The 26,329-nt window shown below is 36.2% G+C and overlaps 2 protein-coding genes across 4 annotated transcripts in view; both read left to right on the top strand.

Annotated features, from left to right (window-relative positions):
- Positions 1-26,329, top strand: part of LOC128213373 (peroxisomal biogenesis factor 3-like) — a 246,858-nt gene that overhangs the window by 2,991 nt on the left and 217,538 nt on the right. The gene's annotated exons all lie outside the window — the stretch shown is intronic.
- On the top strand, positions 3,268-21,291 carry LOC128213374 (actin, cytoplasmic). 3 transcript variants are annotated; one of them, XM_052919022.1, is made up of 3 exons: positions 3,268-3,444; positions 4,195-4,936; positions 20,380-21,291. In XM_052919022.1, exons 1-3 carry the CDS (start codon positions 3,319-3,321, stop codon positions 21,117-21,119), a joined length of 1,608 nt encoding a protein of 535 aa, XP_052774982.1. In that variant the 5' UTR covers positions 3,268-3,318; the 3' UTR covers positions 21,120-21,291. The 3 variants fall into 3 exon arrangements, with proteins under 3 accessions (XP_052774982.1, XP_052774981.1, XP_052774980.1); XM_052919021.1 differs by lacking the exon at positions 4,195-4,936 and having other exon boundaries at positions 3,282-3,444; positions 20,115-21,291; XM_052919020.1 differs by lacking the exons at positions 3,268-3,444; positions 4,195-4,936 and adding an exon at positions 19,048-19,255 and having other exon boundaries at positions 20,115-21,291.

Here is a 26,329-nt window from a genome sequence, read left to right on the forward strand (position 1 = left end):
TATTACTATATACACATTGATTGGACGAGAGTAGTCACGTGTTTGTAATTGAAACCCATGTAATAATATTTAAAAAACGTATCGCAATATATCGTGATACAGATCTAGCGTATCGCAATATACATCGTGATACAGATCTAGCGTATCGCAATGTACATCGTGATACAAATCTAGCGTATCGCAATATACATCGTGATACAGATCTAGCGTATCGCAATATACATCGTGATACAGATCTAGCGTATCGCAATGTACATCGTGATACAGATCTAGCGTATCGCAATGTACATCGTGATACAGATCTAGCGTATCGCAATATACATCGTGATACAGATCTAGCGTATCGCAATGTACATCGTGATACAGATCTAGCGTATCGCAATATACATCGTGATACAGATCTAGCGTATCGCAATATACATCGCGAACCATTTTTGGCGTATCGTTACAACCCTTATTGTACACGTTAGCTGGATGGGACCCATTACGTGGTGTTTACTTGAGACTGATAAAAGAATATTTAAAAAAAATGCATATTTAAATTTCTTTTTTTTTTTTTGGGGGGGGGGGGGGGCACAACTACTTATAAACATATCAAAAATTTTTGAATGTATGATTATTTTAATCATATAATGACATGGAATTAACATTTGTCTTCACTGTCAATAATGTTTGTCAGATAAATTGAATTAAAAAGATATCATTTACTGAGATAAACCTTTCAAAAAAACAACAAAGATATCTAGCCGTTTTTGGGGAGGAACCAGGGTCGAAGGATTAACAGGCTAAGTCGTTAACCGCTCGTTCACCTGGGCACTCATATATTTGCTTTAAAATTAGTGCTATATAAACCTATATATTGATTGCACTCAACGATACTGTGGGTACTTCGGATGTCATTGTTATAAATTTAAGTTAACTGAAGTAAAAACAACTTGACATCCAATTCCAAAAAGGATTTCAAATAAATTATGTATTAATTTACAAAGGCTCTAGTATAATTCCGAGAACTAGACGATGATAAAGGCCGAAATGGAAAGTTTCAAAGCGGCAACGTTTTGAATTTAAACTTTTGTTAAATGCACGTCATGCACACACATATCTTGTTGGCACACAATGCAATGATGGACATATAATGTGCACATGTTAAAGCTGCACTCTCACAGATTGAAAGTTTTGACAACTTTTTTATTTTTGTCTTGGAACGAGCCAATTTTTACGAAAATGCATGGAAACCAGTTATATAAGACGTACTCCTGACAAAAAATTAAATCACAGATTTTTAAAATTCTGTTCAAAAATAATGTTTTATGAATTTTTCTTAAACCGTTAGTAACGGTCTAAGCCATAACACATTAATTTTTGAACGGAAATATGAAAATCTACGATCTGAGTTTTGTCAGCAATCTTATATCATAGGTTTGAAGATATATACGCAAAAGTTTGCTCTTTCTAAGACAAAATTAAAAAAAATGTAAAAACGGTACATCTGTGAGAGTGCAGCTTTAACAGTTTAATACAACTTATCTTTCTGGTATAGGATATATATGAAAACAGGACACTTACGCGGATAACTGCAGCCATATTTGTCTACTTTTAATCAGCTGTCTGTGTAAAATGCGGCACCGATTTTTTTATCGAATGTCCGATGTTATCGATCGGGCCCCGATGTCATTTTTCAAAATATTTTTTCGTTTCGTATACTATATTATTTATACTCGATAATCAGGTTGTTTATTTGCTCAAATGCTTATATAAAATTTAAATTGTAACAAAACAACTTATTTGTACAGTTAAATCAATAAAGATGTGCCCCAAAAAAACATTACTTGCCGGCCCGCTGGGGGGGGGGGGCACGGGCCCTATGTGTCCCCCCGGTAGATCCGCCACTGACCTACGATATAACTATATGACTATTACCAATGATTATGCAAGATTTTAAATGACAAAACTGATTTAGTCAATACTCTTATACCGAGGCTGTGATGCTTTATAAGGTTGAATATATGTACATTTCATTGTCATTACAATTCTTCCATATAAGGCCTGTTCTTGTACTGCTTTTGTAATGGTTTAAAATAGATCGGTCAATGTGCATACTTTAACTTATTTATATCGCTGACTTTAAACTAGGCGAACAACGTATAAGAATAATATCTCTTAAAGATGTAATGTATGCATTTTAATATTATCTATATATAGTATTTAAAGCTGCACTCTCACAGATTGAACGTTTTGACAACTTTTTTATTTTTTGTCTTGACACGAGGCAATTTTTTTGCGAAAATCCATGGAAACCAGTTATATAAGACTGATGACAAAAAAGTAGACCGCAGATTTTTATATTTGAGTAAAAAAAATAATGTTTTATGCATTTTTCTTAAACCGCGTTAGTAACGGTTTTAGTCATAAAACATTAATTTTCTAACGGAAATATGAAAATCTGCTATCTGATTTAGCAGTCTTTTATCATTGGTTTGCAGATATTTACGCAAAATTTGCTCTTCCGAAGGCAAAAAATTAAAAAGTTGTAAAAATGATATGTCTGTGAGAGTGCAGCTTTAACTTAACGTATGTCCTCTTAATTTATAGAAAATTCGCATGTCATAATAACTTATGTCTTCGACCATACATTATCTGTTTCACAAGGACATTCGAGTTTTCTGCAAGATTATTAATGGATCAACAGATACTTACGAATATAATTTGATCTTAATAAAGTTTATTTCTAATAGTTTCATTCCATATCCAATACTGTTACAACATGTTTTGTATTGATTGCACTTGTTACCTAGTATAGCATGCAGACTAAATCAGTTATTTGTTCTTCTTAAATTTTGATATATATTGTGGCTGTTTTTCATAAATTTACAAAAAGTACACTCTTTGCCCCGACTCATATGAATTGAAACACCATGTCCTTCATATTTTAGTCCGTCCTAATACATTTACCTCCAGAAGTCCTCCAATGAAGCCTTATCAAACGAAATCTCTCTTGCGTGAAATTAAGGACAATCTCAAGTTTTATGAAAGTTGTCCAATTTAATTACTTTAAAAGTGTACTTAAACTGACTCGATCTGCGAATCAAAAGGAAAAAAATAATCTTATTGAACTGATGGGTACCAAAAATCATCAGGCGTGCCAATATTGCCATATATGGTAAAAACGACTATGGCATATTGAACAGTAATTGGCAAAAATAGAGTCAGTCAATTCACCGCACATATTTTACCCGGTCAGATATTCAAACCGCTCACAATATTTCTGGGACTTGGGCAGTGTGGACGTGAAATATAATCTTAAAACCATAACCAACAATGGCGGATGAAGATGTTGCGGCTTTGGTAGTGGACAATGGTTCCGGAATGTGCAAGGCGGGCTTCGCCGGAGACGACGCGCCAAGGGCCGTCTTCCCTTCCATCGTCGGCAGACCCAGGCATCAGGTAGAGTGTTTTTGCATGAATTATGCAGTGGTGTAATATAAATGACATACAGATACTGACAAATGAACATTGCCTGGAATTACGCGTGATTTCTTAGAAATCATTTGCAAAACGAAACATGTACAAATGCCCAAGAAAGCTTTAAATGTGGTTAGCTTATAAAGTATATATTTTTCTTAATAATGAGATTAATTTTCGCACGGTAACTTCAGCGTTCCATAAAAAAGGGTTTTAGGTATTCATCCATTATTAGAATGCTTTGGTATATCAAATAACTTTTGTATCATACGAAATCATAAACATGTTTTTCGAATGACCAAAACTATATTATAAACTGTTTAAATCTGAAAGATTCAATATTATTCTGCTAAAGTACAAAAAACACGCTATGGGATTTGCAGTTTTCAATTAATAAAACATTGCGTATTATTATGATGACTTTCATACTTTGAACTAAGGAAAACGTGTGCAACGCGTTGACTTATTACCGAATAATATAATAAGGTCAACAAATAAATGGTTTGGTTAAGGTTACATTTTTCAAAACAGGTATGTTATGTAGGCTTTTTATATAATATTATTTCAGTAGGCGTTATGTAAAAACCATATTGATATCATTTGGGAATGGCATTGATGCGATCCTCTGTATTAATCCTTAAAGGTTATAAACTTCGTTTTTAAACACATACTTAAAATAAGCAAGTGTTTACTTCTACTTTGTTCATAATTTAACTCTTCAATTTATTTCAGGGTGTGATGGTTGGTATGGGACAAAAAGACAGTTATGTGGGAGACGAAGCCCAAAGCAAGAGAGGTATCCTCACCCTCAAGTACCCCATTGAGCACGGCATTGTCACCAACTGGGACGACATGGAGAAGATCTGGCATCACACTTTCTATAACGAGCTCCGTGTGGCCCCCGAGGAACACCCCGTGCTGCTCACCGAGGCTCCCCTCAACCCCAAAGCCAACAGAGAAAAGATGACCCAGATCATGTTTGAGACCTTCAACTCGCCCGCCATGTACGTGGCCATCCAGGCTGTACTTTCCCTGTACGCTTCCGGCCGTACGACCGGTATTGTGATGGACTCTGGGGACGGTGTGTCCCATACCGTCCCGATTTATGAAGGTTACGCTTTGCCGCACGCCATAATCAGATTGGATCTGGCAGGGAGAGACCTTACGGACTACTTAATGAAAATCCTTACAGAGCGTGGCTACTCATTTACAACAACCGCTGAGCGCGAAATCGTCAGAGATATTAAGGAAAAGTTATGTTACATTGCTCTTGACTTTGAACAAGAAATGCAAACAGCCGCCTCTTCTAGTTCGCTCGAGAAGAGCTATGAGCTCCCCGACGGCCAGGTCATCACCATTGGGAACGAGCGTTTCCGTTGCCCTGAGGCCATGTTTCAACCTTCATTTATTGGCATGGAGTCCGCCGGCATCCACGAAACCACGTATAACAGCATCATGAAGTGCGACGTCGACATCCGAAAAGATCTTTACGCCAACACAGTACTTTCCGGTGGCACCACGATGTTCCCCGGTATTGCTGACAGAATGCAGAAAGAAATAGCCTCGCTTGCCCCACCCACGATGAAGATCAAGATCATCGCTCCCCCAGAGCGGAAGTACTCCGTTTGGATCGGTGGCTCCATTCTGGCTTCCCTGTCCACCTTCCAGCAGATGTGGATCAGCAAGCAGGAATACGACGAGTCCGGCCCCTCCATCGTCCACAGAAAGTGCTTCTAACATGTCCAATTAGAACATGTGTTTTTATATTTTACTTGTGATTGAAAACAATAAACATGTAATTTAGTTGAAATATCTTCTGTAGCTTTGATATATTTTATTATTGGTTAATATTTAGAGAGATTAAAAGCCGAAAACATACCAATCATCTTGGTTTAATTGTTTTATTCCTAAAACAGTGATCTATTAGTGTTACTTAACTTGTTGATTAATGAGTTTACCTTATATTAACTGAACAATTGGTTTCCTTAGACTTTTGTCGATGAGTCATAAAACTCGTAACAATAGACTTTACATACATGACTCTGAACAATGAGTTTTACCTAAGAATTCGAGAACCTAATAACTTCAGATAACTTTGGACAATGAGCTTCGCCAATGAGCTCGATCAGTGAGTTTTTCTAACACCTTGAACAATATTTTTACCGTTTTCAAATTTAAACAATGAGTTTTAGCAATGAGTTTCCATTAGACCTTTAACATTGCGTTTTCATGTAAAACTGTAGACAATGTGTTTTTCCCGTGGAAATTCGATGCATGTATTACTCCATATACATTGGTCAATTAATTAAGATCTTTAAAATTGAGTTGTCCCTAAAGCCATAGATCGAAGCGGTTTCATCCAGTCTTCGGTCAATAAGATCTCCCTATGACTATAATTATGCAATGTGTTTCCCTGAATAGAACAGTCAAGAGGTTTCCCTAATGCCTCGGTCAATGAGATTTCCTTAATGCCACGGTAAAGAAGTTCCCTAAGGCTTCGGCCAATAAGGTCAATGAAAGTTCCCTAAGGCCTCGGTCAATGAAGTTTCCCTAATGCCTCGGTCAACAAGGTTTCAATATGACGTTATTCATTGTACCTTCCCGAAGATTTCGACCATTTTCGAGGTTTCCATAAGACCTCGGTAAATGAAGTTTCCTTAAAGCGTCGGTCAATGTAAGTTCCCTTAGGCCTTAGTCAATCAAGATTCCCTTATGCCTCGGTCAACGAGGTTTCTGAGGCATTATTCAATGTGTTTTCCCGAAGACTTCGAGCAGTGAGGTTTGTGAAATACTTTAAGCATCGTGTTTTCCCGAAAGACTTCGATCAATGCGGTCTCCTTAAGGCTTCAATTAACGTGTTCTTTCGAAGACTTCGGTCAATGAGTTGTCCGTAAGACTTTGATCAATGTGTTCTCTCGAAGCCTTCGGTCAATGCGGTGTCCGTAAGTCTTTAATCAATGTGTTCTCTCGCAGACTTCGGTCAATGAAGTGTCCGTAAGGCTTTAATCAAGAAATGTTCGTAATGACCTTTAGAACCGAGTCAAGTACTTTCATAGTTATAGTTATGCCAATGAGTTACCGTCTAAGACTTTGCTCAATGAATTTCCATTACGACTATCGAAGAGTTTCTTTGGGACGTAAACAATAAATCTTTCTACATGGTTGACATTGCTCAATGAGACTTTCTCAAAACATTGAAAAGTATGGCAGGGATTATCCACCAGATCACTCATAAAGGTTTATGACATTCCAATTTCAATTATTCTTTTGCTAATTAGATTTTAATTATTATAATGACTTAGTTAATTTGTGTAAATAAAGAGGTATTTTTAAAAATAATTTTATTTTTTGCATACGTTTTTGTATTTCGTTTGAAAAAATATATGTAATTTCCCTTGGAGTTTGTCTCGTACATTTAAATTAAACATGAAACATTAGGCAGTCAGTTTTTAAAATCAACAAACTATGTGTTAATTCGTTTGTTCTAAATTGTTTAATATATATATATATATAACATCATTAGCGCTATAAAATGCTGCTTAACATAGACAAATTAAAACAATGACGTCTGCATAAAAAAATTCAAACCAAATTTAGCATTGCGTATTCATAAGACATAGGTATAACGATATAATAAAAGCAAAATAATCAATAACACAGCTGGCAAACAAGAAAACTGCAATTCTGAAATACATCATTCGAAATGAAAAGCATGTTAGAATGTTTTAAATCACCATGAGTGATCATGAGTGATCTGGTAGATAATTCCCTCCATAGAATAATGAGTTTTGTCTTAGACTTTGAACAACTCGACTCAACTCAACTCAACTTATCTTTATTTCCACCACACGTGATGATATTCATATTATATACAATAGTAATTAATAATGACAATACTGTACAAAATAAACAGATTAGCGTTTCACTTGCAATAAATACAATTTTACAGTGCAAAAGGCATTTTGTCTCTTACGTGTTTTAAAACTTAACTGTATGTCTTAGACATTCAGACACTTATATATAAACATATACGATCGCCTCAAGAACTGTTTGCGAGTCAGCTGGTAGGTAGTCAGGAACTATAAGTTCTGCGCCAAGAAGTGCGAGAATTTTGTTTCTCCGTCCATTAATGCTAGTTCTTGGGCAAGGTTGACGCCAAGTTTTGTAAGGTCATCGATGAAACACCACCTATCCCGTTCAAGAACACTTCATTCATATACGCTGTGTATTTCTACGGTATTAACGTCTTTGTCACAGTTGTAGCATCGTTGAAGACAGTTCGTTGATATTTTGCACCAGACCTTAGCAATTAACATTCGGATGTGTTTGAAATAGTTCGTGTCAAAAATATAATATACTGTTGCTTTGGAAATATTTGGGTGTAACACTTCTTCGTCCGACATAGTTCTATCTGCCCACTGCAATGTTTCTTTAGAGCGCGGGAGACAGTTCAGAGTGGTTTTCCATTGGTGTATTGATGGTATTTGTTCAGGGTGTATTAACGCATGGTTAATAAAGTTATGAAGTCCAAAGGCACATTTAATTTACAGATGTCAGGTATAAAACCTTAACTTTTTCATCTTGGACGTACTTGAAGTATCGTCTTAAAAATATATTTTTACTAGTACATTTAGAGTCAAGGCACAGAAGTTGATGTAAAAACAATAGTTACCTATTTATATTTAATTTATAACCGAAGAATATAACTTGTAAAGTCCCAGCATGCACTCACACATATCAGATCTAGTTGTAAAGTGAAATCGCTGGATTTTCTTAACAATAAAAAGTCGGAGTCGATTGATTGTTATTATGTCACTAGCCGTAATATTACTCCACAATTCGCTACAATATAGAACAATTGGCATAATTATTTTGATATACAGGTCAACAGACACTAGTGGATTTAAACCATATGGATGGACCCCTTGAGTCATTGCGTAAAATGCATTTTTAGCTTTCTGGCATCTCGTTTCTACTGTAGGTTTACATTTCATGTTGGAAGTTTGCTTAACACCCATGTGAGTTGCCGAATTAGTCTGTGTGATAATATTGTTTCCAAACATAATCGCGGCATAAGGAGGTTCACGTTTCTTGCTGTTAACAATTACTTCAGATTTGTTCACGTTGATATCGATTCTCTATGACTGACAGTATGTATATATACGATATACATCATTCGCTGTAGGTTGAAGGGTGACAACGCTATCAGAGCTATGTCGTCTGCGTTTGAAGGGTTGTCGGCCTTTGTTGATTGTACGGTGCAGCCATGGTTATTGTTTTCTAGATCTTTTAGTAGTTAGTCCACGTATAGTAAAAAATAAAACGTGGAAAGAACGCCTCCTTGGCGGACTGATTTTCGTATAGTAATATTCTTTGAGGTATTACCGTTCATTTTCACAATACTTTTTAAGTCACGATATGAAGACATAAGGCAGATTTCACAAAAGGGTGACCATAAAGTTCCAGGCAAATATTGATTTTTAAAATTTATTGCAGATTTGTGATTTCAACATAATCTTTTACAGCAATTTCTTATCTATCATATTTTAGAACATTTGCAATGATTTATTAATGCATTTTAATAAAAAAAAGAATTTTGCATCACCATACCATTTGTGCTAGTGTTACAATATTTCCGGTAAAAACTTGTTTTTTTTTAATATTTTGATCCAAAGAAGTATTTTGTCTTGCACTAAATGGTTCATTTATCTATAAAACAGATTGTACAGACAAAAATAAAGATTGTTTTGTTTTTCTCAAATAAATTTATTGAAACAAACCCAAATTGGACAACAAGACAGAAAATATTTTCTGCAAACATAGGTTTTCTTTTTATATCAGATCAGATAAGCTATAAACATAAATAACAATAAAATACAGACCTACCACAGACTCTTTGAGCTTGATACAGTATAAAACAAACTATATCAATGATTGATAAACACAGTCAATTGATAATCACATAAAAATCATAATAATCAGACAAGATTTGACAAATTTGCGGTGTGACAGACGTACACATTTTATAACCTTCTACAGTTGAAAATAGTTTCGTTGACTCTTCATTTAAGTTTAAATGTTGTTATAATGTTTTACTCATTTGAGATTTGAATAGCCTGTTGTTACAATATAATTCTATTGCTTCTCATATAGTTCCTACTAGTTTTGTTCATGTTGATTTATAAATACACTGTTGACCTAAGTTTATATGGTGTCAGTCTGAATGACGAATCATTGAAACACTGTTCCCGCAGCAGTTTGATTAAACAATCTCGTAAAAAAATATACCAATCTGGATAGAATAACTTCCAATACGAAAAACCAACAATAGAACTAAAGATCAGACTGTTGTGTGTCTTAACGGCCTAGTTTAAGCCTTTTAAAAGTGACCCTCCCCCTTTTAAGGCCTAGTTTAAGGAATATTTGGCATGATAATCCACTGCTGTGCATCTCCTTCTAATCACACTGGTTTGACAGTAGGGGCCTATTTCCTGTGTTTACCGGTAGGTTTATCGGCTCAGGGCCATTTAGGGTCCATTTCTATCTTAAGATATCCCATACTGCGCAGCAGGATACTCAGATCAGAGATCTGATAAGACAATTAGGAAATTATGCACAAATCAATTGTAACCACGGCCCCCCAGGTCCGAGGGTATACTGGGGATAGCCGGGGAAAAGGGTCGTGTTTTTTTACTTTCCAGGTGGCCCCGCAGGGCCGTGTGGGTGTGGAGGTTTTGTCTTAGTGCCAAATTTAGCGGAGATATGGACTTATATAGAGTCTCTGGGGTGCGGGGGTCATTTGGCCGGGGTTTTACCATCAGTTCGTCCCCGCAGGCCGGGGATTTTACCCGGGTTGGCTGGACCGAAAGTCAAAGTCCCCGCTCCGTAATTCCCCAGACCTGGGGGGGGGGCGTGTGGTTACAATTGACTGGTGCATTAGATTAAGATCCATTTATAGAGGTTGTGTACAAATTCACAGTGTCATAAGAGATTGATCAGAAATCTTTACCCTGAACTGTATATGCCTACACAGTGACATGGACACTGATCAAAAGATCTTATCATAAAAAAGGCAAACGAACATCCAGAATTTTAAAACCTGTAACAAGAACCACCCGACCTGCAGTAACCTTGCATAGAATCCAACCCGACACAGCGAAAGACAATTCTTATAAAATAATGTTTAATGTAAGTAAATTGCAACTGTCAAACAATTCAAACGATTTACACATCATCTTCTTGTCTTCAAGGGTATGGTTCTGAAAAAGAAATTAAATTGTTACATACTTTCTGTTGAGATATGAGAGTATTCTAAGTTATATATGTCTGCCTCTTACACAAGAAGTCGTGGGTTTGGTTTGATCCCCACCAGGGGTACTTTCTCATTGCCTCACAAAACTAACACAATACATAATGTTTTCTACCAAGTGAGCAGATTTGATAGATTAAATTCACAGAGCTGTCTTCACAATCTGACAAACTAAAACAAAACACTCAAACGTAAATGCCATAAATTCAAACATTTTAAATTTTTAGCAACAGATCATTTTAGATACTACTTTTACTAACACTACATTCAAAAAACAGTTTTGTTTGAAAAACTAAAAGAATACAACGTCAATTATCTATTCATCAGACTCCTTCCACATGGAACAACATTTAGTTCGTCAACTTGCGCCACAATGCCACTGGTCATAATGCACCAGTCAATTGTAACCACACACCCTAGGTCGAGGGGTGGGGTTCAGGGAAAATAGAAAAGGTCTTATCAGATCTCCAGAGGTGGGGTTCAGGGAAAATAGAAATATAGGAAAAATAGGAAAATCTCCAATCTGATAAGACCTGCTGTGCAGTTTTCAATGTTTTATTATGAAAATGGACCTAAACTAGGCCTTTAACTAATTTATCGTATTTTTTATTGTATGTATATATATATATATATATATGGCACTGGCATTCAGTTAATTTAATCTGGGACAGTTTAAAATTGAATAAAAAACAGTCACTAGATTGAACAGTTTTAGAAGCACAGAAACAATGTTCTTCAACTTGTATATGCTCGGGAAGGGGGGGGGGGGGAGGGCGGGTCAATCAGGAATCTAAAAGTAACACCAGGGGAGACGTCCTTTTGTCATACAATAGCACACATTGTTCTGTCCAAAATGTAACACTAGCATTCAGGTGACAAAAATAAGGTAAAGATACAATATATAACACAAGTTTGTGTCAAAAATAAGATTTGTCTAATAAGAAACACAATGAATCACAAAATAACATACAAATATTGACTTTCATCTCAAGCATTCTCTCTTGGTGATGTCAAACTCTGCTGCTGTCCTATGTAACATTAGGGGAAAAGTCCTTTTGTCACATTAGCAAACATATTTTTGTCCCAATTACAACATAAGCATTCAATTTACTTAATTAAATTCAGATTAAGTATTAAACAGTTAAGCTTGTATCAACAGCATAAAATAAATCACAAAAAACAACAACACATAAATATGTGTTTTTATAAAAAAGAAGGTTTCTGTCCAATGTAACATTTCCAGTTATGTCCATTTGTCACGTTATCATCTATATTTCTGTCCATTTTATAACGTTTGCATTCTTAATTCTGTCCAATAAATAACGATACCAAACACAAAAGCGATATGAATTCAATATAAACTACGTACCTAATGAATGAATACTTACAAACGATAGTTTACAGACGACATTGTTGTGTTCGAATAATTGACTCTGGGAAAGTCATCAAATTTCAACGATTTTCTCGATTTATTACGCACTTGTCTTAATGCTAGCGTGACATAATGTTAACGTTACATCGAAGGACAGAATGAGCCAAACTTGGATTAAGTTTTTATCAACAGTATTCACCACTATTTTTATCATTTCAATGTCAACTGTGAACCAGTCCAATATGAAAGTAATTGCTACCCGGATGTTAACCCTCAGTCAGTGTAATTTATTCACGAATAGAAAAGGTGCTATCGTCATGCTAAAATGGGACAGAATCAATTTTGCGTAACATTAACACTTTTTTAGACCTAAAAAACTTTATGATCGGGAATGACCAATTTCTTGTTACATGCAATACTGTTTTTATCCGACAGGTAGTCTTTGTTTTCAGTGATTTAATAAAGGTGTGTTTAGGCTTAAAACAGTTAGCAGTGGATCATGTCTGCTAATGTTACACAACAATTGGCGGACAGATTACCGTAACGTTATCACCATGCGCAATTCCCGAAAATTTAAGTATTTTACGAACGAAATGCAATCATTTTAGATATATTATTGTTTTTATTAACATTTCTTGCAAACATTATTCAACAGACAAGAATGAAATACTTACCAGATGTTACTGAAAAGCATCCTCAAAAAAGTTGTATATTGGTACCGGGAAGATTTTCTATCTTTTTTGTCCTAAATGTCGGCATTTTTTTACATTTTTTTACCTTATTTAACACAATATTTTCATTATTTTAATATAAATCACTTCTATAAGGTGTTCTTAATGGGTTGGGAAAGGCAATTGCTGTATAAATGACGTTGACATGCAATTACAATAAATGAAAGAAAATGGGCCACATAATTGCCTCTTTTGTGAAATCTGCCATAAGTGTTCGTAATGCTTTTCCAACTAACCCAAATCTTCCCATCTTAAGAAAGAAGCCTTCGTGCCATACAGAGTCAAAAGCAGCCTTTTGGTCGAGCATACCTACGAATACGTCGCTGTAATGTTTTTATTTGCTGATAGATAGTTTCCTGCAGGTTGAACACCGTCGTAACACAACTAAGCTTTTTTGCGAAATCCTTGCTGCTGTTCGCATGGAAACGCGATGTGTTTATTTTTTATTTGAGTAATTGAGTCTGTTCAAAATTACTTTTTCAATTTTTTTGCTGAGACATGGGCTAAGAGTTATTAGTCTGTAACTGCTAGGATCGGTTTTAACTTTTCCCTTTCCTCTATAGATTGGAATTAGCAAACTAGTGTTCCACTCGCTCGGCGTCCTCTCATTGTACAATATGGAGTTAAATAGAACAGCACAACTATAATAATAACTTTCCCGCCATGTTTTACACGTTCGTTTAGAATATCATCGACTCCGGGGCTTTTCCTCAGTTTAAGACATTTTATTGCACTTTTAACTTCACTGTGCTGTATAGTATTAGTTATTTCTTTTGTTAGGTCATTATCTTTCTTATTCGCTAATTGTTTTAATTTTGCATTTACATATTTGTCGTTCTGTGCAAGGGGATCGGCAAATACATTTGGGAAATAAGCCTTTAAGCCTTGAATAACACGATCGTTAAAATAGGTTTACTTTTCAACAATGATTTCATTGCACACATCTAATTTCCTACCGTTTCGTTTTCGAAAGAGTTTCCAGAATATTTAACCAGTTTATAATCAAGGTCGGCGGCCTTATTGAGATCATCAATTGTCTTTTCTTCTTGTTTGCATTGTTTAGTCCGCTGGATTCGTCGGAATGTGCGTTTGGCCTCTTAAGTAGGGGTCATGAAAGTTACCTCTAGGACGACCCTCGTCTATCCATTTCCGGCGTAAGTGTCGCGCTTTGGTATGAGCCGCCTGCCTTTATTTCATCGCACCAAAAGACTTTAGCCTTCTTATTGAAGCGACTTACAGGGAATACACTACTTGCTGATCGAATTGCGTGTATTAATCCTGATAAGAAAATCAGGGCAACATTTCGAACTGTCACATAAGAGAATACAATTCAATTCATTGTCTAGGATTTGTTGATAGTACATTAAATGTTCATTTGTACACTTATTCATTCCATGCCAAGTTAATGCGAGGCGGTAGCTCTGGCTTTATAATGGACGTCGCTGCTATGCTGTAGATAATCGTGGTCAAAAGATATAATATCTGAGCTATCTGCTACGATGAGGTTATGAACAACCTTTATAGATGAAGATTACACAAGAACATGGTCGATAATCTTTCCAGTTGGAATAAAAGTGCATCAGTTGCTTTCGCTTATTGAAATCCCCGGCCAACATAACGTCCCCCACCTTGGTGTAATGTGAGAATAGCGATTGCAGCTCGCTTAAAACTGACTAATAGTACTCAATATTATTACACGAGGGCATATATACGCAAAACATATACAATGGCATTCTATCCGTACATTTATATTCAATTCCAAGTATATGATGGTTCTCTTTAAATGGTAAATGGCATTTCCAGCTATTCCACACTTAAGAGGACCATAGCCATCAACATTTTACGTCGACATAAACGAAACAGTTATAATTTATGTGAATACTATTCATGAATACAGCAGATCTAGGTTAGAGCTTGTGTTCGCTTATAAGCGCAATATCAACATTATATTTATCTAACATATTTGCTATGTCTCTGTGTTGGTAGTGGTCATGGTGTTGGGAGCGCCGATATGGCTTGCGCTATTTTAGATGTTTCTCTTTCGACTTTCATTTCCGGTTAGCTACGCCGTCCGGCCTGAAATATTCGTTGTCTGTGTTCTATTTCTTCAGGAACGTTTACTTTGGCAGATGACCCATATCGGCTCTGAAAAATGCGGATGTAGGAAACATATACGTCACTGTCCTTGTTTGCCCTTAGAATTTGAACAAACAATTTGCACTACGACTTTGAACAAACTGTTTGCCCTAAGAATTTGAACAAACAATTTGCACTACGACTTTGGACAATCAGTTTTCTCAGAAAGTTCGCATCAACGTGTTTGCCGTCATGCGATTTTTGTCCCAAAATATCCTAACAGCTTAATATATTCTTGGTCAACGAAGTACTGGAAAACAAAGACATGACAAATGCCATGTTTCAATTAAAAAACAATCATCACATACGTATCTGTAAGAACCTTTATATGTGAACTTTATTTCAGTAACACCTGAATTCCTCTATATATCACCAGCAGTAAAGGCATCTGTTAAGCATGTTCGCCCCTTTTAACGGCTATATCTAGTTTGTGATTCGAACTATGAATTGAATTAAATAGTGAAACTGCCGATATCAAAATCTCTTAAATTAGCTGGCTTAACATTATGCTTGCCATATTTTCTCATATTTTTCTCTTCCTCAAATTCTCACCACTGTCCTGTTGAGGAATACAACCGTAATAGTAAACATGTTAGTTTCCAAGAACAGTATCTTGGAATTTATGCATTCATACGTGAGGCAAAAAGGTCTATGTCAGGTATGCCCCATGTGTTACAGATATGCTTAAATATATTTACATCTAATTCCCATTCTGAATTATCGCTGAATACTCTAGATTCTCTGTCGGCTATATGCGAACATGTTAGCCAGATGTCATGTTGGACACACCATACCGATATATTAAAACTGACACTATCAGCCTTTTCAGAAACAATACCCCCATGCTGTTGACATAATTGACAGCGGTTGTATTGTCACACAGAACTTGAATATGTGACCATCAAAGTCCTGTTTAAATGCTTTGAGTGTATACAAAATTGCAAACAATTCTACGACATTGATATGATTTTGTTTCTCTACTGTTGTTCAACAGCCGCCTGTTGTTTGCATACCAAGTTTTGCACCCCAACCTTGCAAGGATGGATCAGTTTCTAGGACTTTTGTAGGGCTAGGCCGACATATTGTCCCATACTGTATGCATATATTGTCTATCCACCAGTTAAGTTCGTGTTTCATTGAATGGTTGATATACATACTTGCATTATAATTGCCCTTGTGTTTCTTCAAGGCTTCAGTTGTACTCTTTTTCAACTGCCTATAGTGCATTTCGGCTAGTTCAACGGCTGAAAAACTGGCAACCAACATGCCGATATCTTGTGCCTTTCCGTATTGACGACCAAATTTTGCACGACAAATTGTAACATGCGTCAGTAATCTTTTTCTGTCTATCTGATGGTAATGTGACATTCATTTTCTCTGAATCAATTACATATCCTAAATAGGGTATCTTTTTGCATGGGCTGAACATTGATTTCTGATGATTAATAATGAATCCAACATTTGACATGAGGCTAACTGTTGCATTAACATTTTTTAACATTCATCAAATGTATCTCCCATAAGGATGCTGTCATAAAAAACCCGAGTTAACATAGCCTTCATTCCTCAGATTTGAATATACAGAGTTTGATAATTTTGTGAACAAGCGGGGACATTTACAAAGCCCATTTGGCATACATGTTTATTGGTAAATGTTTCCTCTCCTTATGAGGCAAAAATATTGTTACTGCTCTTCAGCCAGTTGGACTCAGTAACAGACATGGCGCAAATCAACAAAAGCCATATAGCATACTTCTGTAACAAGTGTTAATGTATTTTCGAAAGTTCCCATTTTAAAATGTATGTATGAAATACATTCCTTCACTTTCTACAGATTTGTTACTAATCTATATTTTCCATTACTTTTTTCCTTGAGTAATATTGGAGAAAGTATCTGCCCTTGTTTTGGGCTCTACATTTAAAATTACGTCCATTTCAAGTATTTTTTTTCTATTTCTTTGTCAAGTATGCCCTCTTTAAGTGGTTCAAAAATTTATACTGTACGAAATTACTTTTTATATCTTAACATGTGTCTGAGTCCATGTGACAATTTTGCATAAATATTGAATCTATTATTGTAAGGCTATTCCTCGGCTCTTCCTTTTGTTTCGGCAGCCTCATAATCATACCCATCGTTGTAATTTTCAGTTTCGTCCAATCGTTTAGCGAACGTATTCAAAACCTCAGAATGTTGTTTTATTGTACTTTGAATACTATTTAATGCCGAGAGCATTTTGTCCTTAAACTGTCTGCATATTTTGTGAGATCGGCGTTTGACCATCGTAACGATTTCTTTTAGTGGTAGCTTTCCCTTTTTTCGTACTATCCGACAAATTTGCCAAACTACGCTCGGTTTTGTCAGCGTCTTTCCCTAAAACGTTGGGACCCACGTCAGCCATTTTGAAAACACGTTGACCGTGTCTCAATGTAAAAACATCCACTCCTCGAAAACCCGAAAAAAATAAAATTATTTTTTTTGTAGATAAAATGAGTTAACAGCGCACCACTGTACATATAATTTATACTCGTATAATTCCAAAAAGTCTACTTATCATTGGTACAGTATGTATCAAATCTGAATAAAAAACTACCTTTCATCATTGTTAAATGAACTTCATCCCCTGCAATTTGTTTTTGAGAACTGGGACATTATAAGCACAGATGCGTCTCTCTAGTAACAAGGTTCGTGTTGTGTTTATGTGCGTTTTTTCTAACGGCTTCCCAGGGCCTGGCTTTAAAGCCCAAATGTTCGCTGTTCGACTATGCGGAGAGACTGTTGGAGAAAATGGTCCGACTTGAGTGGCAGTTTGGACGGCAAAATGACACCAAATGAACCTTAAAGTTCGGGAAGCACTTTAGTAGTTCGTCATACTTTAAAAAGATCGAAAAAGATATTTATTCAGTTACTTTTGTAATTGTTAATTGTCATGTTATGAAATTGCTACAGTTTTTTTTTTTAAATTCGTTCCTTCTTAATTACAATGCATGAGCACCACAACCTATTTATTGGCACTACAACGTTTAGAAAATCGAGCATAGTGCACCAATTATAACAAATAAAGTTCTAACGTTTGTAACAAGGCAACCTTTAATCAATAAAAAGGCCACACACATGTAAAGAAATTGCTTAAACCTAAAGGTATGTTTACAATTCTCACACAAATCCAGATTTTTACGTTTTCAACACTGACCTCTAGCAAGTTATGCAAGTTCTAAACGATCAGATTAATTTTTTTATTGAGAACTTTTACATTTACAACAACTCATAGCCAATCCTATGTGGAACTTTATTCTCTATTTTTTTAATTTACTCGTATAAACCTCTAAAATGAAAAGTAAGAAACCATACTCACCGTTAACATCCATATTCCACTGATTGGCACTGTAACGGAAGACGCGTTGGAGCATTTTTAACACATAACAAAATGTTATGGCTCCAATGATTGCTCGTCGTGATTTCATGTTTTACAAAAATATGCGAGTTTTCTAGATATATACTTATGGATCATCATATACTTAAGAATATAAAATTATCTTAATGAGGTTTATTTTATAATATTTCATGCCATATTCACTAGTGTTTAGCATGTCTAAATATTGATTGCACCTTATAACATGCAGGCTATATCATTTACTTGTTCTACTTTAATTTCGATATATATTGTTGTTGGTTTACATAAATTGACAAAAGGTAAACTATATGCTCAGATTCATATGGATTAAAATCCCATATCGTTCATCTTTCAGTTAATCGTAATGCCTTAGGCGGTCACACAATGAAACCTTATAAAACGCACTCTCACTCTTGCATGAATTGAGGAGAATTTTATAACGATTTATGAAAGTTGTCCTTTATACTTACTTTAATAGTGTACTTAAACCGACTCATTTAGCGAATCTATGGAAAAATCATCTTATTAAGCTGACGGGTACCAAACTCATCAGGCGTGCAAACATTACCATATATGGTAAAAACGACTATGCCTAATTGAATTGGCAAAAATAGAATCAGACAATTCACTGCACATATTTCAACCGGTTACATATTCAAACCCATCACAATATTCCTGGGACTTGAGCAGTGTGGACGTGAATATTAATCTTGCAAAACCAACAATGGCTGACGATGGTGATGTTGCGGCTCTAGTGGTGGATAATGGTTCCGGAATGTGCAAGGCGGGCTTCGCCGGTGACGACGCACCCCGGGCCGTCTTCCCCTCTATCGTCGGCAGACCCAGGCATCAGGTAAAGTGTTTGTTCATGAATTATGCAGTGGTGTAATATTAATCAAATACAGCTACTGACAAATGAACGTTGCAGAGAATTTCGCGTTATTCGAAATTATGTTCAAAACAAAAATATGTGCAAATTTCTAAGTAAGCTCAAGATTTGTTCAGCTTACAATGTACTAGTATATCTTTTTCTTAGTAATTTTCCCACGGTGACTTCAGCGTTCCATAAAAGGGTTTAAGGTATTTCATCCATTATTAGAATGCTTGGGTATATCAAATAACTTTTGTATCATTTGAAAGCATAAACATGTATTTCGAATGAACAAACTATATTATGAACTGTTTTTATTTCTAAAAGATTCAATATTGCTTGATTCAAAAGAAATGTACCGGTAGTCTAAGAGCAAAAGTATGCGCCTCAGAAAAAAAGTAGTTTTGGTCATTAAATGTATATCCACATATTCTCTATCAACTTCCTATCAAAGTTTCAACTAAGATCGCTATGGGATTTGCAGTTTTCAATTTATAAAACATTGCGTATTATTATGATGGTTTTAAGACTTTAAACTGAGGAAAACGTATGAAATTGTGTAACGCGCTGAATCATTACCGAATAATATAATAAGCCCAAAAAACAAATGGTTGGATAAGAGTAACATCCATTTCAAAAACAGTAAAGGTCGGTGTGCTTTTTTATATAAATTATTTTATAAGGCTTTATGTAAGAACCATATTGATATCATTGGGTAATGGCGTTAATGTGATCCTATGTATAAATCTTTAAATGTTATAAACTACATATTAAGTCACACACTTAAAATAAGCATGTGTTTACTTCTACTTTGTTCATTTAACTCTTCAATTTATTTCAGGGTGTGATGGTTGGCATGGGCCAGAAGGACAGTTATGTGGGAGACGAGGCCCAGAGCAAGAGAGGTATCCTCACCCTCAAGTACCCCATTGAGCACGGCATTGTCACCAACTGGGACGACATGGAGAAGATCTGGCATCACACTTTCTACAACGAGCTCCGTGTGGCCCCCGAGGAACACCCCGTTCTGCTCACCGAGGCCCCTCTCAACCCCAAAGCCAACAGAGAAAAGATGACCCAGATCATGTTTGAGACCTTCAATTCGCCCGCCATGTACGTGGCCATCCAGGCTGTATTGTCACTGTACGCTTCCGGCCGTACGACCGGTATTGTGATGGACTCTGGTGACGGCGTGTCTCATACCGTGCCTATTTATGAAGGCTACGCTTTGCCGCATGCCATAATCAGATTAGATCTGGCAGGGAGAGACCTTACGGACTACTTAATGAAAATCCTTACAGAGCGCGGCTACTCATTTACGACAACCGCTGAGCGCGAAATCGTCAGAGATATTAAGGAAAAGTTATGTTACGTTGCTCTTGACTTTGAACAAGAAATGCAAACAGCCGCCTCTTCTAGTTCGCTCGAGAAAAGTTATGAGCTCCCCGACGGCCAGGTCATCACCATTGGGAACGAGCGTTTCCGTTGCCCTGAGGCCATGTTTCAACCTTCATTTATTGGCATGGAGTCCGCCGGCATCCACGAAACCACGTATAACAGCATCATGAAGTGCGACGTCGACATCCGAAAAGATCTGTACGCCAACACAGTACTTTCCGGTGGCAGCACAATGTTCCCCGGTATTGCAGACAGAATGCAGAAAGAAATATCCTCGCTTGCCCCACCCACGATGAAGATCAAGATTATCGCTCCCCCAGAGCGGAAGTACTCCGTTTGGATCGGCGGCTCCATTCTGGCGTCCCTGTCCACCTTTCAGCAGATGTGGATAAGCAAGCAGGAGTACGACGAGTCCGGCCCCTCCATCGTCCACAGAAAGTGCTTCTAACATGTCCAATTGGAACATAAGCTATTATTAGTGTATATTTTGCTTGTGATTAGAAACAATAATAATATTATAATGTTATTTGGTTGAACATTTTATGTAGCTTAGATTTTTTTATAATTGGTTAATATTTAGAGAGATTAAAACGCGAAGAAATGAATGATCAATCAACTTGGTTAATGTGTTCTTGTTTTTTTCCATAAATCTATGAGTGCTTCCATGTTGATCAATGAGTTTACCCTTTTTAACCTGAAAAGTTGGTTTCCTTAATGAGTCATAAAACTCTTAATAATAAGCTTTACATACAAAACTCTGAACAGTGAGTTTTACCTAAAACCTCGAAAACGCAAGCACTTAAGATGACATTCGAAAATGAGTTTTTCCAATGATTCCTATCTGTGAGTTTTTTTAACAAGGCGTTTTAGCATTTTGTTTCCCTAAGACCTTTAACATTGCGTTTTTGTAAAACCTTAAACAATGATTAATCCCGTGGAATTTGATATATGAATTTGTGAAGTTGAAGCGTAGCTCGTAGATCGTACATCAACATACCTCATTGACCAAAGTCTTTCGGGAAAACACAATGATCAAAGGATCTCAATGATCGAAGACTTGGTGAAAGCGCTTCGATCTATCTCTTTCGGGACAACTGAATATTAAAGATCTTCTTTAATTGATCAATATGTGGAGAAATTCAGGTGTGTGAAGTTGGCGCGTAGCTCGTATATCGTACATCAACATAAAAATAAATAAATTGGTCGACCTGGATCGTTGATCGTAGATCGACAATGCATTGTTGACCTAGATCATTAATCGTAGATCGACAATAAAACGGAAATATGAATCGGTTGAGCTGGGTCATAGATCGTAGCTCGATAAACTAAAATACATGAAATAGTGTCGACCTGGATCGTAGATCGTAGATCGACAACCTGTTATACATAAACCTATTGTTTACCTGGATCGTAGATTGTAGATCGACAACCTGTTATACAGAAATATATTGTTGACCTGGATCGTAGATCGTAGATCGACAATGCATTGTCGACCTAGATCATAACTCGTAGATCGACAATAAAAGTAAAACAACATAAAAAAACGTTGACCTGGATCGTAGATCGCAGATAGACAATGCATTGTCGACCTAGATCATAACTCGTAGATCGAAAATGCATTGTCGACCTAGATCATAACTCGTAGATCGACAATAAAAGTAAAACAACATAAAAAAATGTTGACCTGGATCGCAGATCGCAGATCGACAATGTAATGTCGACCTAGATCATAACTCGTAGATCGACAATAAAAATAAAACAATATCAAGCATATTGTTGACCTGGATCGTAGATCGTAGAACGACAATGCATTGTTGACCTAGATCATAAATCGTAGATCAACAATAAAATGGAAATATGAATCGGTTAAGCTGGGTCATACTTTTCTGTATTAGAGGTTGTCTATCTACGATCTACGATCCAGGTCAACAATATTTTATGTATAACAGGTTGTCGATCTACGATCTATGACCCAGGTCAGCAATATTTTTCTGTATTAGAGGTTGTCGATCTACGATCTACGATCCAGGTCAAAAATGTTTCATGTATTTTAGTTTGTCGAGCTACGATCTATGACCCAGCTTAACCAATTCATAATTTCATTTTATTGTAGATCTACGATTTATGATCTATGTCGAAAATGCATTGTCGATCTACGATCTACGATCCAGGTCAACAATATTTTTGATGTTGTTTTACTTTTATTGTCGATCTACGAGTTATGATCTATGTCGACAATGCATTGTCGATCTGCGATCCAGGTCAACATTTTTTTGATGTTGTTTTACTTTTATTGTCGATCTACGATTGATGATCTAGGGCGACAATGCATTGTCGATTTACGATCTACGATCCAGGTCAACAATATTTTTTATGCTATTTTACTTTGTCGATCTACGATCTACGATCCAGGTCAACCAATTTTTATAATAAACAGGTTGTCGATCTACGATCTACGATCCAGGTCAACAATATTTTTATGTATAACAGGAGGTCGATCTACGATCTACAATCCAGGTCAACAATATTTTTATGTATAACAGGTTGTCGATCTACGATCTACGATCCAGGTCAACAATATTTTATGTATAACAGGAGGTCGATCTACGATCTACGATCCAGGTCGACAATATTTCATGTACTTTAGTTTGTCGAGCTACGATCTATGGCCCTGCTCATCCTATTCATATTTCCGTTTTATTGTCGATCTACGATTTATGATCTAGGTCAACAATGCATTGTCGATCTACGATCCAGGTCAACAATATTTTAATGCTGTTTTACTTTGTCGATCTACGATCCAGGTCAACCGATTTTAATGTGTAACAGGTTGTCGATCTACGATTTATGATCCAGGTCAACAATAATTTTATGTATAACAGGTTGTCGATCCACGATCTACGATCCAGGTCGACATATTTTATGTATTTCAGTTTGTCGAGCCACGATCTATGACCCAGCTCAACCGATTCATATTTCCATTTAATTGTCGATCTACGATTTATGATCTAGGTCAACAATGCATTGTCGATCTACGATCTACGAACCAGGTCAACAATATGTTTGATATTGTTTTACTTTTATTGTCTATCTACGAATAATGATCTAGGTCGACAATGCATTGTCGATCTGCGATCTACGATCCAGGTCAACATTATTTTTGATGTTGTTTTATTTTTTATTGTCGAGCTACGATTGATGATCAAGGTCGACAATGCATTGTCGATCTACGATCTACGATCCAGGACAACAATATTTTGATGCTGTTTTACTATGTCGAACTACGATTTACGATCCAGGTCAACCGATTTCTATGTGTAACAGGTTGTCGATTTACGATCTACGATCCAGGTCAACAATATTTTTATGTATAACAGGTTGTCGATCTACGATCTACGATCCAGGTCGACAATATTTCATGTATTTTAGTTTGTCGAGCTACGATCTATGACCCAGCTCAACCGATTCATATTTCCGTTTTATTGTCGATCTACGATTTATGATCTAGGTCAACAATGCATTGTCGATCTACGATCTACGATCCAGGTCGACCAATTTATTTATTTTTATGTTGATGTACGATATACGAGCTACGCGCCAACTTCACACACCTGAATTTCTCCACATATTGATCAATTAAAGAAGATCTTTAATATTCAGTTGTCCCGAAAGAGATAGATCGAAGCGCTTTCACCAAGTCTTCGATCATTGAGATCCTTTGATCATTGTGTTTTCCCGAAAGACTTTGGTCAATGAGGTTTCGGTAAGACTTTAATTAATGTGTTCTCCCGAAGACTTCGGTCAATGAGGTTTCCGTTAGACTTTAATTAATGTGTTCTCCCGAAGACTTCGGTCAATGAGGTTTCCGTAAGACTTTAATGACTGTATTCTATCGAAGACTTCGGTCAATGAGGTTTCCGTTATACTTTAATTAATGTGTTCTCTCGAAGATTTTGGTCAATGAGGTTTCGGCTAGACTTTAATTAATGTTTTCTCTCGAAGAGTTCGGTCAATGAGATTTCGGTAAGACTTTAATTAATGTGTTCTCCCGAAGACTTCAGTCAATGAGGTTTCCGTAAGACTTTAATGACTGTATTCTATCGAAGACTTCGGTCAATGAGGTTTCGGTAAGACTTTAATTAATGTGTTCTCTCGAAGATTTCGGTCAATGAGGTTTCCGTAAGACTTTAATTAATGTGTTCTCACGGAGAATCAATCAATGAGGTTTCCTTGAGGCTTTGATTTATGAAGTTTCATAATAACCTTTTATACCGAGTTTAATACTTTCATAATTATAGTTTATTATCGTTTCCTTAAGACAGTTAATGTGTTTAATATATGGTTTCATACATTTCCTAATACGTTGACCAATGAGCTTTCCCACTACGTTGATTACCGCGTTTTTCTTTGGAATATAAACAATCGTTTCCCAGCAAATGAGCATTCAGTTTACGACCCCTACCACTGAGCTACCGTCTAATAAGAATTTGCTCACTGATTTTCCCTTAAGACTATTAAAGAGTTTTCCTTGCTACTTTAGCAATGAGATTTTATACATGGCTTTGGACACTTGCTAATTTCTGTATGACATTGAACAATAAGGCTTTTTCAAGACGTTGAATAATATGGAAGGGGTTACCCGCCAGGTCGCTCAGTATGCTTTATGACTTTTCAATTTCAAGTTTTCTTTTGTTATGCTGGATTTACGTTTTATTTAAAGAGTTAGTAAAATTCGCAACATTATAAATAAAGAGGTATTTTGAAATATTAGTTTGTTAAACGTTAATTTTATTTTTTGCTTACGTTTCTGTTTGCGTTTGTGAAAATTGATATGGTTTACCTTAGAATTTATCTAATACATTTTAATTAAACATAAAACATTAAACATAAGGCATTCATTTTATGAACTCTACAAAATATTCATTAATGTATATGTATTAAAATGTTAAACATTTAATAAGAAATGAAAACATAAGTGTCACTATATAATGCTGCTTAACATTGACAAATTAATACAATTTTGTCTGCATAACAATTTGGACATTTTCAAACAATGAAACGCGGAACAAAGTTTAGTAGAGCGTATTCATAAAACAGAGGTCGCTCGTAAATATTTTCTTTTCCCTTACGGTACGGGCGTTGCATCCACCTCAGGCGTACTGGAGATTATAACATACTATATTATCGTTTGCTCCATATTTCTAAATAAACCTGACCATGTTCATATTAGTTTTAGAGGCATTTCTAAATTTTCACGTATACACAATGTTATATTCTGACTGGTAAATTGTTTAACAAATTTTCTAAGCGAATACACCTTGACACGGTGTCAATTTTGGTCAACCTAACCCCAAGCTGACCATTATTTGTTGGTAACATGTATGAGCTCCAGGTGTACCTAACGTGCCAGTACCCACTTTTCCGGCGCCATATCACCTCCGTCTCAAAGTATTAACCACAGCCAAAATCCACACGCTGGCCTATAATAGCAAATATGTTTTTCTTGAACATTGGAGTCATTTTTTGGTCAGCCTGAACATTAAATCGGTCCTATTGGATTGTAAAAGGCGTTAGCCCAAAATGTCCCCTTCTTGTTAGTACCCGGTCTTCGGGTGTTACATCACCTCATTCTAGAAGTATTAATCCCTTCTTAAAGTA

The sequence above is a fragment of the Mya arenaria genome, chromosome 13, assembly GCF_026914265.1.
Source record: "Mya arenaria isolate MELC-2E11 chromosome 13, ASM2691426v1".
Taxonomy (NCBI): Eukaryota; Metazoa; Mollusca; class Bivalvia; order Myida; family Myidae; genus Mya; species Mya arenaria.

What these genes read in the sequence shown, in the direction of transcription:
- LOC128213374 (XM_052919022.1), top strand. Translation starts at nt 3,319, where the DNA reads ATGGCGGATGAAGATGTTGCGGCTTTGGTAGTGGACAATGGTTCCGGA. An exon ending in TCGGCAGACCCAGGCATCAG is followed by an intron (nt 3,445 to 4,194) that starts GTAGAGTGTTTT and finishes AATTTATTTCAG; the next exon opens with GGTGTGATGGTTGGTATGGG. An exon ending in CATGAAGTGCGACGTCGACA is followed by an intron (nt 4,937 to 20,379) that starts TCCGAAAAGATC and finishes CCTTCAATTCGC; the next exon opens with CCGCCATGTACGTGGCCATC.